Source organism: Dipteris shenzhenensis, chromosome 11 (assembly GCF_047967505.1).
Source record: "Dipteris shenzhenensis isolate YYH24624 ecotype China chromosome 11, Dip_SZ_1.0, whole genome shotgun sequence".
In the NCBI taxonomy this organism is placed as follows: domain Eukaryota; kingdom Viridiplantae; phylum Streptophyta; class Polypodiopsida; order Gleicheniales; family Dipteridaceae; genus Dipteris; species Dipteris shenzhenensis.
Genome location: NC_141606.1, coordinates 5,255,940 through 5,273,528, shown reverse-complemented (window position 1 = coordinate 5,273,528; position 17,589 = coordinate 5,255,940). Strand labels below are relative to the sequence as shown.

General features: G+C 41.8%; 1 protein-coding gene across 1 annotated transcript; it reads left to right on the top strand.

Annotated features, from left to right (window-relative positions):
• Positions 1-13,145: 13,145 nt before the first annotated feature.
• LOC147896528 (1-deoxy-D-xylulose-5-phosphate synthase 1, chloroplastic-like) lies at positions 13,146-16,609 on the top strand. The gene is made up of 10 exons (XM_087381983.1): positions 13,146-13,351; positions 13,494-13,643; positions 13,766-13,930; positions 14,010-14,160; positions 14,273-14,544; positions 14,677-14,950; positions 15,082-15,389; positions 15,498-15,779; positions 15,888-16,172; positions 16,339-16,609. The coding sequence occupies exons 1-10, from the start codon at positions 13,169-13,171 to the stop codon at positions 16,486-16,488; spliced, it is 2,220 nt and encodes a 739-aa protein (XP_087238109.1). The 5' UTR covers positions 13,146-13,168; the 3' UTR covers positions 16,489-16,609.
• The last annotated feature ends 980 nt before the right edge of the window (positions 16,610-17,589 follow it).

Here is a 17,589-nt window from a genome sequence, read left to right as displayed (position 1 = left end):
TGACCAACTCGATTTACTTGCACAATTGTTGTAGCGATTCTAGCTCGTGTTAATAAAGAACATCAGAAAAGCATTGGCCAAGACCAAGGTATAATCATTTCTCCTTTCATGAATCAATTGCTCTATATACAATAACTCATTGTTATATCATTTTCATTACTGCAAGAAAAGGTTATATTGTTATATTTGTGATATTGTATATTACAAGAAGTAGGATGGTTGTGAAAGAGATGATCACTAATGTCTTTCATCATCCATCACCTATGGATCGCACTGTGTGTCAAGGAGACACATTGCTTTGCAATTTTTCCATTGGAGATTATATTGCCATGGGCTTGGACTTTGTTGATGGGAAGAAGAATGGTGTTTACACGTAGGCTCATGAACTTTTCTTAGCAGTGGCTCAAAAAGAAATAGACTATAGGAGATTTGGAAAGAAGGTGAAGTGGGCTGCAAACTTTATGTTGCTTGACTTTCCGACTGGTTTTGAGATTTGGGGAGATGTTGGCCTCCCGTCATGGAACAAACAGAGGATCACTTGAAGTAAGGCATAGCTATAGCTGGAGTGATGTTGGATGATGATGGGTGGTTGGTCCTCATCTGTCCATTGGCAAGCAAGCTTCTATTTACATCCATTTACTTCCTTCTTTCACTTTACTTCCATTTAAGACTTAGAGCATGGATTCTCTTTGACAATATGGATATTTTGTATGATCTATATATGAAGGACCATGTATTACATGGATGGAACAATATGTTCGTGCACAAGGATTGGAGGTGGACCATCGTGTATTTGTGCTAGAAAAGCTTCCATATGGTCACATAAATGTACATGAAGGAGAAGATATGTTGGTGAGTTGGGTTCATGAAGTTTCTTCTTATCATTGTATGATGTGAGAGATAAAATGTCAATGACATATGTTCCTTCATCTTGTAGATGCGATCCTTCATGCTTGTGTTTGTGAGGCATGTGGGCCATAAACCACCAACATTCCATGTGGAGAATAAACCTCTTTTTGACAAGTTGAATGTTTGCCAAATGAGTGACCACTGGACTCATTATCTCCCTGACATACAAAAGATAGCTCGAGGAGCATTAGAGAAATCTGCTAGTTTCATTGAGTGTCTGTCGATCCTTTTGTGTCCTCCTAGTGGTTTGTGCAAGGAGATGGGATGTGGTGTTGCACCTCTCATGAGAGCATGCTTGGCAAATCGGCATGCATGCTTCTCTTTTGATAATGATGCTTTCATTGTGAGTAGTGTTGTGGAGCCACTTGTGCAGACCACTAATGCAAAGAGAGCTCGATTGGAACTTCTTGATCAAGACATTGAGGGTGATGAGAATGCTATTAAGCCTCTCAAAAACCCTTATGACTCATAGTGAGCTACTTTTAGCTTGACTTCTTTTGTGCTTATTTTGGTGATATTTAGTGACATTTTAGAGTTGTGTGATTAACATGGTCAGGGGTAATGACAAATTATGGTGATTGGTGTTTTTAATACTTTTGATTGGAGGAAGAAACATGAATTCTACCACTCATCTAACTATTCTCTTATGCCACACTTAATTAAAGACTCACTCCATGTGATCTTATGTGATATTGGTCAAACTATGAAGTGCAAATGATAAGTAATTTCTTTTGGAAAGTCAAATGCAATGCTTTAGGATGAGTACGTCTTCTCAGACATGTTGTTTTGAAGGTAGGAATGGAGCATGGTGTGCTTGGGTGTAGAGTTCATTGCTTGCATTCTTTAATGTGATATGTCACAAAAATACTTCAATAATGTTCAATAGTCAAATAGTCATATAAAGTTTAGTGCTATTTGTACATTCATATATATTTACGGTGTATATTGTGTGTGTAGTGAACTACCATGCTATGCAGAAGCAATGGCAAGGGAAATGGTGAAAAGAGATAAGATTGTTCAAAGGATCAAAGAGATGAAACAAGTTCATTGCATCTTTGTTGATGATGAATGCTCAACAAGTTTGACCTGAGCTTCAGTTTGTTGTTGAATTATGAGTCAATCTATTGCTTCAACTTGGTCTTCAATCGTTGAAAGGAAACTAAGAAAGACTATTGGTGATGGATTATCATGTTCCATAAGATATTCTAGTGCTTGTATGATAATGTTTGTTGGCTTTTTTTGTTTCTAGTTGTCAAATCCTAAGTCAATTGTCATATCTATAATATACTAAGCATGCTAATTGGATAGGATCATTTAGAGAATGTGGGACCTTGGATTTAATGTGATGAATGTAAACCATTAGATCAATTCGGTTAGAGTGGTATCAATTGGTATCATGAAGTGCCCTGATTCTTGCATTGGATTTGAATCCTCGAACCACCTACAAGCTTCAAGATCATGCGGATAGCACAGTTTGTGATCAATCTTTCTAGGTTTTTTCTTATCTTCAATTTGTTTCATGGAGTTCCATCACCATGCTTGAAGGACAGATGTCAACATCCAAATAATGTTCTATAATGCATCCTTTTTACCTCTTGTATAAATTGGATAGAAAATTTTTGAAGGGCGAATGGCTGTTGTTGTAAATACTATATGGCCACTATGAATGTAAAAACGATGCCCGATGGAACGAAATGGATATAGCCTATTTCAACTTTAAACCTTTGTTTCATAGAAGTCCAATAAGATCGTACTTGCAAATTTTTTGGGTGGATTGTTTGTCTTCCTAAATAGTTTTAAGATGGAGGGGAATGTTGGGATCCCTCCATGGAACAAAGTCATAAACGAACACTTGGGGAACAATATAGCCACATGGGGTTGGTGATGGTGGGACTATTATTTTCCCATTTGCATAAAGGCAAATGCTTGCCTTATTTTATTATTTTTGCCTTTTTGCATGACTTCACATACAACATCACTATTTATCTTAATGTCCTTCCAATCAAAATATTAATGTTTAATTTGTTAATGGACCGTCGTGTACTTCTTAGATGGACCATCTTAAATGTGTTACTTGATAGGATAGGCATTCAACATCATGTTTTCAATTGCATGTTGGAATCATGACTTTAACTAGGTAAAGTGTACTCTCTTGGTTTTCACTACTCACTTTTCTTACCTCACTCGATTTTTGTCGCTCGCTTTATTGGCTACCTCATTTAAGAAGGTCTTCAATCTTGGGGTCAGCTTTGGAATAAAGAGCTTTTCAAGTGGAAATCTTGGCTTGAAATCAGAAGGGAGTTCTCCTTAACCAACCAACATCAGAGATTGATCATGGAAAGACTTGAATTATGGATCCTGCTGCAGATATGGAGGATCTTTTTAGAACTCTTAACAACAGGTGGAAACTGAATGATGATAGATCCAAATGGTATTTCATATTTCACAGAATATGGAATAGGAATGTGCCTGAGAAAATGTCTTGTCTTGTTTGGTTAATTCTTCACAAAGTTGATAGTTTTGTGTTATTTCATGATATAAGTGCTGATGTAATCAGAACTGATATTCCAAGAGATATCTTTTGATGTATTAAATGTTATAAAGCAATAAAGACACTCTATTTTTTTGCCCAAAAAATATAAAATAAGAGAGACTCCTCATACCAAGTCTAAGCTAGATGAAATGCAACAGCGCATACTTGCTCAATTTGACTATAGCTAGACAAGGCGAGGAGAGGTGGAGCGGACAGAGGAGAAAGAGGATGCACTTCCTACCTAGAGTGTTTGGTGATATAGTTGTCCAATGGAAAATGGTAAAGTAGTTAGAGCCCTTGACAAACGTAGCAAGGACGAACCCTTAGAAAGAATAGACATGAGAAGTGAAGACAGCAAGGCACAAATAGATTTATACACAAAGTTTGCCGACATGTGCTCTACAACGGTACACTTCCCACTAGTTGCATTGACAATTCTTGAGGAATTGGGTGGGGCAGTGGAAGGAAAAGTGTATCAAGTTAAGATACAGGGTGTGCCAGGTTTCAAGCCAAGCTTATCTTATGCTAGCAGGGTCATTGTTTGCTTTGGTGTAGAGGATAATTTCTCCAGTTTGGGGCCGTGCAGGGTCTAATATACCTCATATTTCTCAAAAACAATTGTGCCCAATCCTCCTCTAGATGAAGTGCTGCTTTGATAATCCAAGTAGTAGAAAGCTTTTTAGCAATAGAAAAAATATCTATCACCCCTAGTCCCCCTTATTCCTTGGGCTTCCCATCTCACTTTGGAAATTTTGTTAATCCCTCCCCATAAATGATTTGCATAATCTGATGAATTTGTCTAGACTTGTTTTAGAAGGAGACCAACAAGAAAGATAAAAAATAACAATGGGGTATAGGAAATGGTTAAGAACCATTTTTCTTCTAGCAAGGTTGGCTTGAAAGCTTCTCCATTTATCCAGCTTCTTTTGAAATATATCCATTACCCAGTCCCACCTCTGCTTCATTGTGACCTCAAAACCCATTGGAATTCCCAAAAGTCTAAAAACTGTCCCTTTTTTAATTTTGAGGCATCCTAACTGTTGGAGAACACCTTGTTCCTTGCCCCACTAAGAGTGTCACACCTTGTTTTGGAGTGGTTGATAGAAGATCGTGAAGCTTGACAAAAAACTTCAAGGCAATCCAACATCTTGATCAGTGTTTCTAGAAGTCAGAGTGGTGTCATCAGCAAACTATTGGCATACCAATTGTTTACCATTAATCAGCTCTATGCCTTTCAGACTACCCTCTTGAATTTGACTTCTAAGAAGCCAACCTAGAGAGTCTACAGCTATAGCAAAAAGAAGAGGAGCTAAAGGGCAACCTTGTCTAATTGATCTCTTTAGAAAAAAGGGGTCACTCATCATACCATTGACATTGACCATAGCTGTAGCATTAGTGAGTAGGAGTTCTCATAAGCCTTATCAAAATCAACTTTAAGAAAACAAATACCCTTTTTAGTTTCCTTGGCATACTCACATCCTTCCCATATATTAATAATGGCTTCAAGAAGCTAATGTCCCTTGATAAACCCCTTTTGCTCTGATAGAATCCAATCTTGTTGAGATATCGAGCTCCACTCGCGATATGCCAGGGTGACTGTTGTGCATTTATGTCACCGACTTGTTAGCTGGAGATGCGGTTGGTACACCGCCCACAAATAATAGCTGGATGACAGCTATCCTTATCTACTCTAGTTTGTGGCTCAGTTAGTATGCCACCTTAGTTAGTTAAGTTTGGTTTGAGACCCACATATAGGGTTCTTCTATTTTCTTTGTACTAGAGTTCTTTTGGCTTTCACAACTAAGAAGAGGAAAACTGTTTTTAGCCTCCACCTTTGTGTGTATTCCCCCATTGTGCATGTGAGAAAGCCGCACGTGAGACTCCTTCCCTCTCTCTCACTATCTTCACATGGTATCAGAGCCTTGTTCGTGGTAAGGAGCTCAAGAAAGCAAGCCAAGTTTGTGGTGTCCTGGTAAGAGGACTAGTGTTGCTTTCCTATTTCGAGTTTGGGAGCAAATCTCTGGAGGTAGCACAGCCAGAAGTGCAAGAGTGCACTGTCTCAGATTCCCTTTGCGGTGTGGCGAGAGTGCAGTATATGCTGCGGGTTAAGGGCAAAGCCCTTAGGTGACTTTATTTTTCTGATTCGAGGCCATTTCGAGGCCCGTTTTGAAGGCGGAAGTTCTTCGTAGGCACTCAGAAAAAGGCCCCGTTTCGGCTGTGCGACCACTGCGCGGTTAGTCGGTGAAAAGTTGTCGCAGAAATTGCATCGTATGCCTGTGTGCAGAGATATTGGGAGTTGCAGAATCATGCTTGTTGCCTGTTGATGCAAAATCGTCACTAGGAAGTGACTGTGTGGTGAAATACCACTTTTGTAAGTTTTGCAGATCTGCCCGTGTGAGGCAAAAGCTGTGTTTTTTGCAGTGACAGAATATTTTGCAGTGTTCTGTAATGGCATCTGATTCTCTTTCACAGATTGTCACTGAAAAGCTTGACAATAACAACTTCTAGGCACGGAAGTTTAGAATGACGAATTTCCTTATGGGAAAAGGCTATTGGGAGTTCATTACAGATATGAAGAAGAACTTGTTCTTCCTAATGTTCCCAATCAACAGGAAATGCAGGCATTTAAAGGATGGCATGAGAGAGCTAGGAAAGTTATGTACTGGCTGTCTATCAGTATTTCGGACTCCATGATTGTGCATATTCAGGATGCAAGTACGCCAAAGGAGGCATGGGATACTTTGGCAAAAATGTACAGCACAAATACGCAAGCCAGGAAAATGCAACTCAAACAGGAGTTGCACAATGTGTAGAGAGAAAATTTGAGCATAAATGACTACCACATGAAAGTGAAGAAAATTGCAGATGCACTTGCTTCCATTGGGTCACCAGTGGAAGATGATGATCTAGTTTCTGTGACCTTGAATGGTCTAGGAAAGGATTATGCACAGTTTCGGACATCCATTGCCGTCCGTGAAAAATTTCCTGATTTTGAAGAGTTGTTTGCTCTTCTAATTTCGAAAGAGCAGAGAAATGGGGGTGCATCTTCTTCAGCGGGAACTTCAAAAGAAACTATCTTCTACTCAAATGCTGGCAGAGGTAGAGGCAGAGGTAGAGGAGGCCGATCTGCAGGCCGTGGTAGAAATTAGATTATGCAGCAAACTCAAGAAAACCAGTCCTATGCAGGAGGACGTGGTAACTCTAGAGGCAGGGGGAGCAAAAGAGGCCGTGGTGGATGGCAGAGAGGCCAAAATGCAAACAGCAATGTTGAAAGCTACTATTGTGGCAAAATGGGTCATATGGCTAAGGACTGCTATAAAAAGCAGAATGACATTATGAATGGAAAATTGCAGCAAGACAATTATGCATCTTCTAGTAGGCAGGGTGATGACAGAAATGAGCATCTATTTATGGTGCAGCATATGACCAATTCTGTGACAAGTGCAGAAGAACGAAATGATGTGTGGTATGTTGACTCAGGTGCGTCAAACCACATGACAGGTCATGCAGAATGGATGCAAGATGCAAGGAAAATGGAAAAGCCAGGATTTGTGGAGATTGGTGATGATACTGCACATCCTATTATGCAGATTGGTAAAATTCCTTTGTCTATGCAGGATGGGAAAAAGAAATACCTGTCCAATGTATTTCATGTCTCAAACATTACCAAGAACCTGGTTTCTGTTGGTCAAATGGTTGAGCAGGGCTTGCAGGTTAGATTTAATCCTCATGGATGCTTTGTTGAGGATATGAAAAATAACGGTCGCTTGATAGCAAAAGGAAAGAAGAAGGGCAGGATGTTTATGTTGGATGCGGACATGCCTGAATTGAGTGCAGCAATGTTTGCACATGGGACCGGTGTAGTTGCAGATATTGATATCTGGCACAAACGCATTGGTCATGTTAATATACAGCGACTTAAATCAATGCAAGCCCAAAATATTGTTGCAGGATTGCCTAAATTCAAGGTTGCAGAAATGCACAAGGTTTGTGAATCCTATCAATTTGGGAAACAGGCAAGGAAACCTTTTCCTAGGCATGTTCAAGAGAGTAAAAAGCCAGTGGAATTAATCCACTCTGATGTGTGGACTACTAAAGCTGCATCTATTGGAGGCTGTCACTATTTTGTCACATTTATTGATGACTTCAGTAGAAAACTTTGGGTGTATTTTATGAAAAAGAAAAGTGAAGTGTTTGGGCACTTCAAAGCTTTCAAAGCTATGGTTGAAAAAGAAACAAGCCTGCAAATAAAATGCCTAAGGTCAGATGGAGGGGGAGAGTACCTCTTAAATGAGTTTGCAAGGTTCTTGCAGGAGCATGGTATAAAGCAGCAATATTCATGCAGTCATACCCCACAACAAAATGGAATTGTAGAAAGGAAAAGCAGGCATATTGGAGAGGTATCTCGGGCTATGCTAAATGAAAAAGATCTACCAGATTATTATTGGGCTGAAGCAGTTGCTACAGCAGTTTATATAATGAACAGGACTCCCACTGTACCAATACATGGCATGACGCCAGAGGAGATGTATACTGGTAGGAAACCAGATATTTCTCATTTGAAAATTTTTGGTTGCATTGCCTATGTCCATGTGCCAAATGAGTTTAGGTCCAAGTTGGATCCAAAAGCTGAGAAGTGCGTCTTTATTGGTTATTCTCTGCAGCAGAAAGGGTATAGATGCTATAACTCTTCTACATGAAAGTTCACAGTGAGCAGAGATGTTGTTTTTGATGAGATGAGCAGCTGGTATAAACTAGTAAATGTAATGATTGATGTAGATGCACAAAATGGTAATGCTGCACAAAATTCACAGCAGCAATCACAAAATATTAGTGGAGCTGGAGTGTCCTCTAGCAGTGGTTCACATACTTTGCCATGGACAAGCAGATTGAGATCAGGAGAATCTCCGCAAAGCAATGCAGAGAGTGGTATGCAGGTATCACGAAAAGGAAAAGAGAAGGTAGATCAGCCCATGTTTGATGTGAATGCATGTCACTCTTATTTGGATGGTGAATCCAATGGCTCAGAACAGAGCATTGATGATGAGTTGGGTATTCCTTCTGTTGTTACACCTGGAGTAAGGAAAACTAGGGATGTTTTGAGAGCACCTGTAAGTGAGCCTATTTTGCGCAGGTCTACCAGGGTTAGGTATCCTGTGGATAGGCTGAAATATGATGGATTTACAGCCATTCACTATCCCTATATGGTCAAAGTGATACAGGAACCAGAACCAACTTCTTTTGAGCAAGCCATGGGAAATGAAAAATGGGAGAAAGCCATGGATGAAGAAATCGATGCCTTGGATGCAAATGCTACATGGGAATTGGTGCCTTTGCCTAAAGACAAGAATGCAATTGGCTGTAAGTGGGTTTACAAGATCAAGCACAATGCAGATGGTTCTGTGAATAGATACAAGGCAAGATTAGTTGTCAAGGGGTATGCACAGACATATGGCATTGATTATGAAGAAACTTTCAGTCCGGTTGCAAGGATGGCAACCGTAAGAGCAGCCATTGCTATGGCTACATCAAAGGGATGGTCTTTACATCAGATGGATGTAAAGAATGCCTTCTTGCATGGTGATTTGCAAGAAGAGGTCTTTATGGAGCAGCCAGCAGGTTATGTTCATGCTATTCATCCTGAATTTGTTTGCAGGTTGAAGAAAGCCTTGTATGGTTTGAAGCAAGCACCTAGAGCATGGTCTGACAAGATAGGACAGTATCTTGTCACTATTGGCTTTCAGATTTCCAAGGCAGATTTCTCACTCTATGTGAGAAAAACAGAGAAAGGGATTATGCTGCTGGTCATTTATGTTGATGATTTGATCATCACAGGTGATAGTGATGAAGATATCCTTCATGTGAAAATGCTATTGAGGCAGAAGTTTGAGATGAAGGATTTGGGAGAGCTGTGTTATTTCTTGGGCATTGAGGTGATTAGATCACCAAGTGGGATACAGCTCTTGCAGAGGCAGTATGGATTGGACATGCTGTCCAAATATGGGATGACAGGCTGTAAGCCTATTTTAGTTCCTTTGGAGCAGAATGTGAAGCTAAGCACAGATGCAGGTGAGCTTTTGGAAGACCCTACTATGTACAGACGCATAGTAGGAAGTTTGATTTATATGACCATTATCACGCCAGATCTAAGCTATGCTGTTGGATTGGTAAGTCAGTTTATGCAGGCTCCAAGGAAACCGCATTTGGATGCGGCTAGACGCATACTCAGGTATGTGAAGTCCACATTGCAGTATGGACTATTTTATGAGGCTAGGGTTCAGATACAGTTGCATGGATACACTGATGCTGATTGGGCTAGTAGTATTTTTGATAGACGATCTACCAGTGGATATGTGTTCTCTTTTGGGAGTGCTGCAGTCACTAGGAGTAGCAAGAAACAGCCTACAATTGCCTTGTCGAGCACAGAGGCTGAGTACAGGGGTGCAACAATGGCTGCATGTGAGGTAGCTTGGCTGCATAAGCTACTTTATGATATGCATCAGTCTATAAATGGGCCAGTTGTCATTTATTGTGACAACATGAGCAGTATACACTTGGCAAAGAACCCAGTCTTTCATGCTAGAACAAAGCACATTGAGGTGCATTATCACTATGTGCGGGAGAAAGTGTTACTAGGTCTTATTGATCTAGTTTATGTCAGCACAGAGGATTAGGTAGCTGACATATTCACGAAAGCATTGGGCGCAGAGAAGCTGCGCAAGTTCAGAGACCTGCTTGGTGTGCAGGAATTGGGATTGAGCTCGAGGGGGAGTGTTGAGATATCGAGCTCCACTCGTGATATGCCAGGGTGACTGTTGTGCATTTATGTCACCGACTTGTTAGCTGGAGATGCGGTTGGTACACCGCCCACGAATAATAGCTGGATGACAGCTATCCTTATCTACTCTAGTTTGTGGCTCAGTTAGTATGCCACCTTAGTTAGTTGAGTTTGGTTTGAGACCCACATATAGGGTTCTTCTATTTTCTTTGTACTAGAGTTCTTTTGGCTTTCACAACTAAGAAGAGGAAAATTGTTTTTAGCCTCCACCTTTGTGTGTATTCCCCCATTGTGCATGTGAGAAAGCTGCAAGTGAGACTCCTTCCCTCTCTCCCACTACAAATCTTTCATTTTGCCTTGAATCCTTAGGGCTAAGACTTTTGCAAATATTTTGTAGCTACAGTTGAACATTGTTAGAGGCCTCCAATTTTTGATCTCATCTTTGGGCTCCTTTTTAGGGATCAATTTGATAATGCCACCATTAATGTGAAGGGGAAGAAAACCCTTTCACTGAACTTTCTTGCCATAATAGTAATAAATATGGGCCAACTAGTTCTAAAAAAGCCTTGTGGAACTCAATAGGTAACCCATCTTCCCCTGGTGTCTTACCATCTACCATGACTACCACAGCTTCTTTCAACTCTTCCAAACTGAAGGGTCTCTCTAAGTAGGGTAGGTCAAAAGCTTTAACAACCTTCTACCTTATAATTTGACAAAGCTGTCTAGCTCTTTAAGTGTCATCATTAAGGGGTCATGTGTTGGATAGTAGTTCCTGAAAATGATGCTGGATGTATTCAGTATTCTACGAAATCGCTTCATTTCTCTCACCCTCTTCTCCTTTTTCTTGCTTTCGTCTCACCTTATAGTTATGCAATCCATCTCTAGTGTCATTGTTGCGAAATTGCCTTACAGTTGAGCATTTTCTCTATATTCTTGCTTATCTTTTCTGCATACAAATGGCTCTTCACAATCATATCTTGAATGAATCAATCTCTGGAGCAAGCATCACAAGTAATTTTTTTGATTGAATTACTGAGCACCAAAGTCTTTAAGAGGAGCATTTAAAGAGATAACTAGAACCATTTACATATGATGAGAAAGAATGTGTAGAGCCACCAAGAGAAGGAGAAGCTCAAGAAACTAAGAGATAGCAGACAAGAACAAAGAAAATTATATTCAACTAGAGAAGAGTATTATATTTATTGAGTGGGATTTGCTATAAAAGCATTGGGTTTGAGCCACATCTAGCAAATGAAGCACAAGTCATTAAGATTTGACAAAAAGCTTTGTAAGAAAGAATCTATAATTCCTTGTTCCTCTTCTGTTACTATGTTTAGGAGTAAAGGATTTGGACATAAAGAGTACTAATAGGCTTCTTGTAACTAGTATTGCAAGGTCTTTGTTAACACAATAAATACTTTGTCATTTTAATAGTTGTTTTTTATGTAATCTTAAAACTCCTTTTATTATTTTACTTGGAGATTTTAGAGTTGTTGCTTTTGATGTGATGTTGTAACTCCTTTTGTAATTTAACTTGCAATTCCATCAAAATGTCATAATGCATTTTATCATTTTACTTGGAGATTTTCTAATGTCATAAGTCCTTATATAATTTTACTTGCAATTCCAAGAAGAATCTCATCAACTCCTCTTGTAATTTCACTAGCAATACTCCAACATAAGCCTTTTAAAATCTATTTAAGTTTAGAGTTTTTTTTGTTATGTAGAGGAGTTTTTTTGGGGGTTCTAAAATTTTTCAATTGCTTTTCAAAGTAATTATAAAAAAATGTTTTGGAGAGTACACCATTCCAAGATAAATGAAATAAGTGTTAACAATGGAATTTTTGGAGCATGGAGGTTCTCAAAGATGGGTTTCATTTGCTCATGACGTAATACATTGGCTATTATACTTGTGATTAAGTGGGGATGAAGAGGCAAAGAGTACACGTTGTGGGCTACTAGCTCATAATATCTCATACTATAGTGATAAGTTCCTCTACTTTTTGTCTTGCATGGACTTTGGAATATTCATCCACCTACACTCTCCTTTCATTTGACTTGCATGTTGTTGTCTTTTGCCATGATTTTATTTACTTTTGTCTGAACTTCAGATTATGTGGTCCCCATGGAGTGGAAATAGGGTGGAAATTCAATACATTTCCCACAGTTTGACTCTCCAAGTAGGACTTCATGGTGAACTTGCCAACTTGCTCTAGGATGGCTCATTTTACGCGTGTGTTGGGGCATCCCATGGTAATCCAAGAATTCTTATGTGCTCTAACATAGAAAATTTAGGTTATGAATTGGGGGGGCGGAATGGGGTACCCTTGGCCATGGGGACAGAAACTGAAGTGGAACACACTCGAGCCAGTTTGCTAGACATTTAGGCTAGGTTCAGACGAGGTGGTAGCCATTCATGCGAATGGGGAAATGATTGTTGTGGAACAAGATGATTAAGGATCGCCACTAGAAGGAAAGTTTGTCTGGTACCGCACCGTTACCCAACCACTGGTCAAGATACGTCTATCCAATGTAAAAATCTGGGAGGCTGCAAAAAGACACAATGGCCAATAAGTGTCTCCTATAACCAAGAAGACCTACATCAAAGCTGTGGAAAGTACTAGCGAGAAATGGCCATATTTTATGTCGCCCAGGTGTACTGAACACAACAAGAGGAGTGAAAGGAGGGTTTGGCGAATCGCCCATTGTGTCATGTGACGTGGCGATGGCTGTGTTTGAACCCGACGTGGTGGAATCGAGTGGAGGCTTGACCAAACCAAGCAGCATCGCGGCTTGCCGCTCCCAGACACCCACCACCCTCACACACACACAAAATTTGTCTCCGTGCGTGCTCGTGTTATGCTTCTCCCTCCTTAGGATGCCTTCCTCTTTCGTTCTAAATGGCCTGCCCTCCCCCCCCAACCCTCGTCACTCTCTCTTTTGGCACAATGGCCGCCGCCCCCCTGCCCTCCTCGCCCTCCTCCTCCTCCTCCTCCTCCTCCTTCCCCTTCTCGTCTACTCGTCACCACCTTCAACTTCGCTTCCATGGATTACGTCCTTCTCCTTCGACCCTGCGCCGCGATTGCACGGCGCCCACCCACGCCTCCTCCCGTCGACTCTCCAAAAACAAGGTTTGCATCCCGCGCAATTCCCGCTTTTACCTTCTCTTCTCACGTCCAGGATGTACTGCGCTCTACTCAACTAGTAATAGCCTAACCTCATCCAATAGCCCCACTGCAATTGCGCTTGCTAACAAGTGATTCGCTTACACAGGGGTTGGCCAGAGCTAACACACAAAGCGACAATAAGATCACAAAGACGGATTCGACGACTACCGCTCCGGAATATTACAAAGAGAAACCGCCGACTCCCGTACTGGACACGATCAATTATCCGGTTCACATGAAGAACCTCAAAATCCAGGTAAATCGCAACCAGGAAAGGTCACGAGTAGTAGAGGACCTCGTCATCAAGAGAGCGGATCACATCCACAGCTCATACGTCGTATTTGAGGGTTTGACACCTCTTTCCGCCGTCGACCGCAGGATCTAAAGCAGCTAGCAGAGGAGCTTCGCACAGAGACCATCTTCTCGGTAGCGAAGACCGGAGGTCATCTAGGAGCTAGCCTTGGTGTCGTGGAGGTCACGGTGGCTCTTCATCATGTATTTAACGCTCCAGATGACAGAATTCTCTGGGACGTCGGACATCAGGTAATCGAGCTAACTGGAAATATAAATACTAATCTTCTTCAAAATGAAGAGAAGATAACTAAACCACTTCGCGGTGCAGACGTATCCGCACAAAATCCTTACTGGTCGGAGAAACAAGATGCACACAATAAGGCAGACTTCTGGCTTGTCGGGCTTTACAAAACGCAGCGAGAGCGAGTACGATCCCTTCGGTGCAGGACATAGCTCTACCACCATCTCCGCAGGCCTAGGTGACTACTCCTGTCTATCGATCGCGATTCGCGATTAGTTCCAGACCTGATTCATGAATCTTCCTCTCAGCCATTTTGCATTTTAAATTCGGGCGCCGTTGTGAGTCTGTAGGCATGGCAGTCGGTAGAGATTTGCTTGGGAAGTCAAACCACGTTATCGCAGTGATCGGAGACGGTGCAATGACAGCCGGCCAAGCCTATGAGGCTATGAACAATGCCGGCTACCTGGACTCAAACCTGATCATTATTCTGAACGATAACAAGCAAGTATCTCTTCCCACAGCGACACTGGACGGACCAGCCCCGCCGGTCGGAGCACTCAGTAGCGCTCTTACAAAACTCCAATCCAGTCGCAAATTTCGATTACTTCGAGAAGCTGCGAAGGTTCGTCACAATTACATGTCGCACTTTAATACGCACTATTAATTAGCAGAACGAAGTGCTCTCCGTCAGCTTCTTGTGCCTCCGCTGTACAGGAATTTGAAGTTCTATCTTGGCGCTTGAATATATACGCAGGGAATCACTAAGCAGATCGGAGGGCAAACCCACGAGATCGCCTCCAAAGTGGACGAATACGCAAGAGGAATGATCAGTGGATCGGGCTCGACCCTGTTCGAAGAACTTGGCCTCTATTACATCGGTCCCGTAGATGGACATAATCTGGAGGATCTCGTCACTGTCCTTGAAAAGGTGAAGTCTACTCCTGCAGCAGGTCCTGTGTTGATCCATGTTGTAACAGAGAAGGGGAAGGGATATCCTTTTGCCGAGCGTGCTCCCGATAAATACCACGGTAACCAGGCCTCTATCATCGAGTCTTGTCTTACAACACTAGTTTATCTCATTCATAGAAGGTCGAGTGGAAAAGTAATTCCACCTCATGGCTCATCCGTGCTTATCAGAATACGTCTTTGGGCGCTGCAGGTGTCGTGAAATTCGACCCGCCAACGGGCAAACAAATGAAGACCAAAAGCGCCACCCTCTCATATACACAGTATTTTGCTGAAGCACTGATTGCAGAAGCTGAGCAAGACAGTAAAGTCGTCGCCATCCATGCTGCGATGGGAGGTGGCACTGGTCTAAACTATTTCCAGAAGCGCTTTCCTGAGCGTTGCTTCGACGTGGGCATAGCTGAACAACATGCCGTTACATTCGCTGCCGGGCTTGCCACGGAGGGAATTAAACCCTTCTGTGCCATTTATTCATCCTTCCTCCAGCGCGGCTATGATCAGGTACGACGCTTGGATACTTGTAAGAGAATAGCTTCACATCAGATATTCGCCATCGTTTTGTGAGTTACCGTAGTTCCTAATCTTTGCTCGTTGCCTTCGTCTCTTCAGGTGGTCCACGATGTCGATCTTCAAAAACTGCCAGTCCGATTCGCCATGGACCGTGCTGGATTGGTGGGTGCTGATGGAGCTACTCACTGCGGTGCTTTTGATGTGGCATACATGGCGTGCTTGCCGAACATGGTCGTTATGGCACCAGCGGACGAGGCCGAGCTAATGCACATGGTTGCGACAGCAATTGTAATTGATGATCGCCCAAGTTGTCTCCGCTACCCTCGAGGCAATGGAATCGGTGAACCCTTACCTCCCAACAACAAGGGAGTGCCCATTGAGGTACGAAAATTTTTTATAACAGTAAAATTTTACAGCCTCGCCGCTCTTTCCAAACAGTCGTCGATCAATGGCTACTAACCTACAAATGTTTCAAATATTGTAATGCAGATTGGCACAGGGAGAGTCCTAGTTGAAGGGTCTCAAGTTGCAATTGTAGGATACGGCACTGCGGTTCAGAATTGCTTGACTGCTCAGAAAGTCCTCCTTGAGCACAACGTGTCAGTGACCGTTGCAGATGCTCGTTTCTGCAAGCCGCTTGACAAAGAGCTGTTTAGGTCGCTGGCCAAAAACCACGAATTTTTAATTACTGTTGAGGAGGCTTCCATCGGTGGATTTGCATCGCATGTTTGCCACTTTCTAGCACTCGACGGGCTTCTAGACGGCAAGCTGAAGGTACTTTGGGTGGCGCAAAAATTTTCCTAAATTTTGCACGCAAGTCTCTTAATTTCTTGCAAGCTGATAGATCACTACTCTCTTGCAGCAGTACTAGCAGTGCTAACTTTGTTGTGTAGTAGCCGTAGCTAACTTGTTTTTTTATGGATTCTGGCGCGGTCTACAGTGGAGGCCTATGCTTTTGCCAGACAGATATATCGATCATGGCTCACCCAAAGATCAGATTGAGGAGGCCGGGCTGTCTGCGTCTCACATCGCTGCAACTGTACTATCTCTTGTGGGCAGACCGCGAGAGGCGTTCCAACTAAAGGCCTAATCGGGCTATTATTCTTTCATTCAAAACTATCAGTTGATTAAGTCCCACTGTAACATAGCTTTTCAAACATTATATTTATACGAAGATGTCTTCCCATGAAGCAAAGTAAAGTAAAATTTGCCAAAGAGAGATTTATTTTTGTCCGGGAAGTTAAATACAAGATTTATTGCACTTTTCCCTCACACAAATAGTAATAAAATCTTACAACCTTATAGATGGCACATGTTCAAATTTTGAATACTTCCGAAAACAAGATGAATTTCATTCATGTGGCGTGCCAAGAGAGAGAAGAAGAAGTTGAAGAGAGACAGATGCTTGCCCAAATTGAGAGAGAGAGAGACAGAAATGGAAGAGGAGAGAGAGGGAATGAATGCACTTCCAAACAAGTGAAAAAAGATGAATGACACATGTCATTCAATAGGCCTGTCCAAAATAAATGGGGAAGCGAAGGAGGGGGCCTAGGGACGAGTGGTGGAGTGAGGGAAGCTATAAGAGAGAGAAAGAGAGAGACTAGTGGTGGAATAAGGGAAGCTAAGAGAGAGAATGGGGAGGCTAAGGGTGAATGGGCTAGGGACGAGTGGTGAAGCGAGGGAAGGTGTGTGTGTGTGTGTGTGTGTGTGTGTGTGTATGAGAGAGAGAGAGAGAGAGAGAGAGAGAGAGAGAGAAACCCAAAATCATTAGTTGTGCATTATTGCCTCATTTATTGGGCTGACAGTTTTAACAAAGGCCAATGAGAGAAATCTGGAATTTATGAAATTTAAAAACTCCCCTATTTTAGCTATCCCAAAGTAGAACCATTGCTAAGGCTACCCATAAGGGTAGGTTAAAAATGTAATTATGCACTTCCAATATTGTAAGAAAAAACTTCAAACATAGCTTCATCTAGTTTCTCGTTGATGTAGATACCTCACCTCTACCAGTGTCTGATTCTGCTAAAGTCCCATTCTTCCTTTCACCTGTTGTATTCTAGAAACATTAAACATGGAAAGGAGAGGTTGAGTCAATGTATTTTGAGAGAATCTTTTGCATTTCATCCATACGATGGTAGATCGATTAGCTTAGTTGCATGCTAGAAATTGGATGCACAAGCATTCGGGTAAC

What these genes read in the sequence shown, in the direction of transcription:
- LOC147896528 (XM_087381983.1), top strand. Translation starts at nt 13,169, where the DNA reads ATGGCCGCCGCCCCCCTGCCCTCCTCGCCCTCCTCCTCCTCCTCCTCC. An exon ending in CACCATCTCCGCAGGCCTAG is followed by an intron (nt 14,161 to 14,272) that starts GTGACTACTCCT and finishes GTGAGTCTGTAG; the next exon opens with GCATGGCAGTCGGTAGAGAT. An exon ending in TACTTCGAGAAGCTGCGAAG is followed by an intron (nt 14,545 to 14,676) that starts GTTCGTCACAAT and finishes ATATATACGCAG; the next exon opens with GGAATCACTAAGCAGATCGG.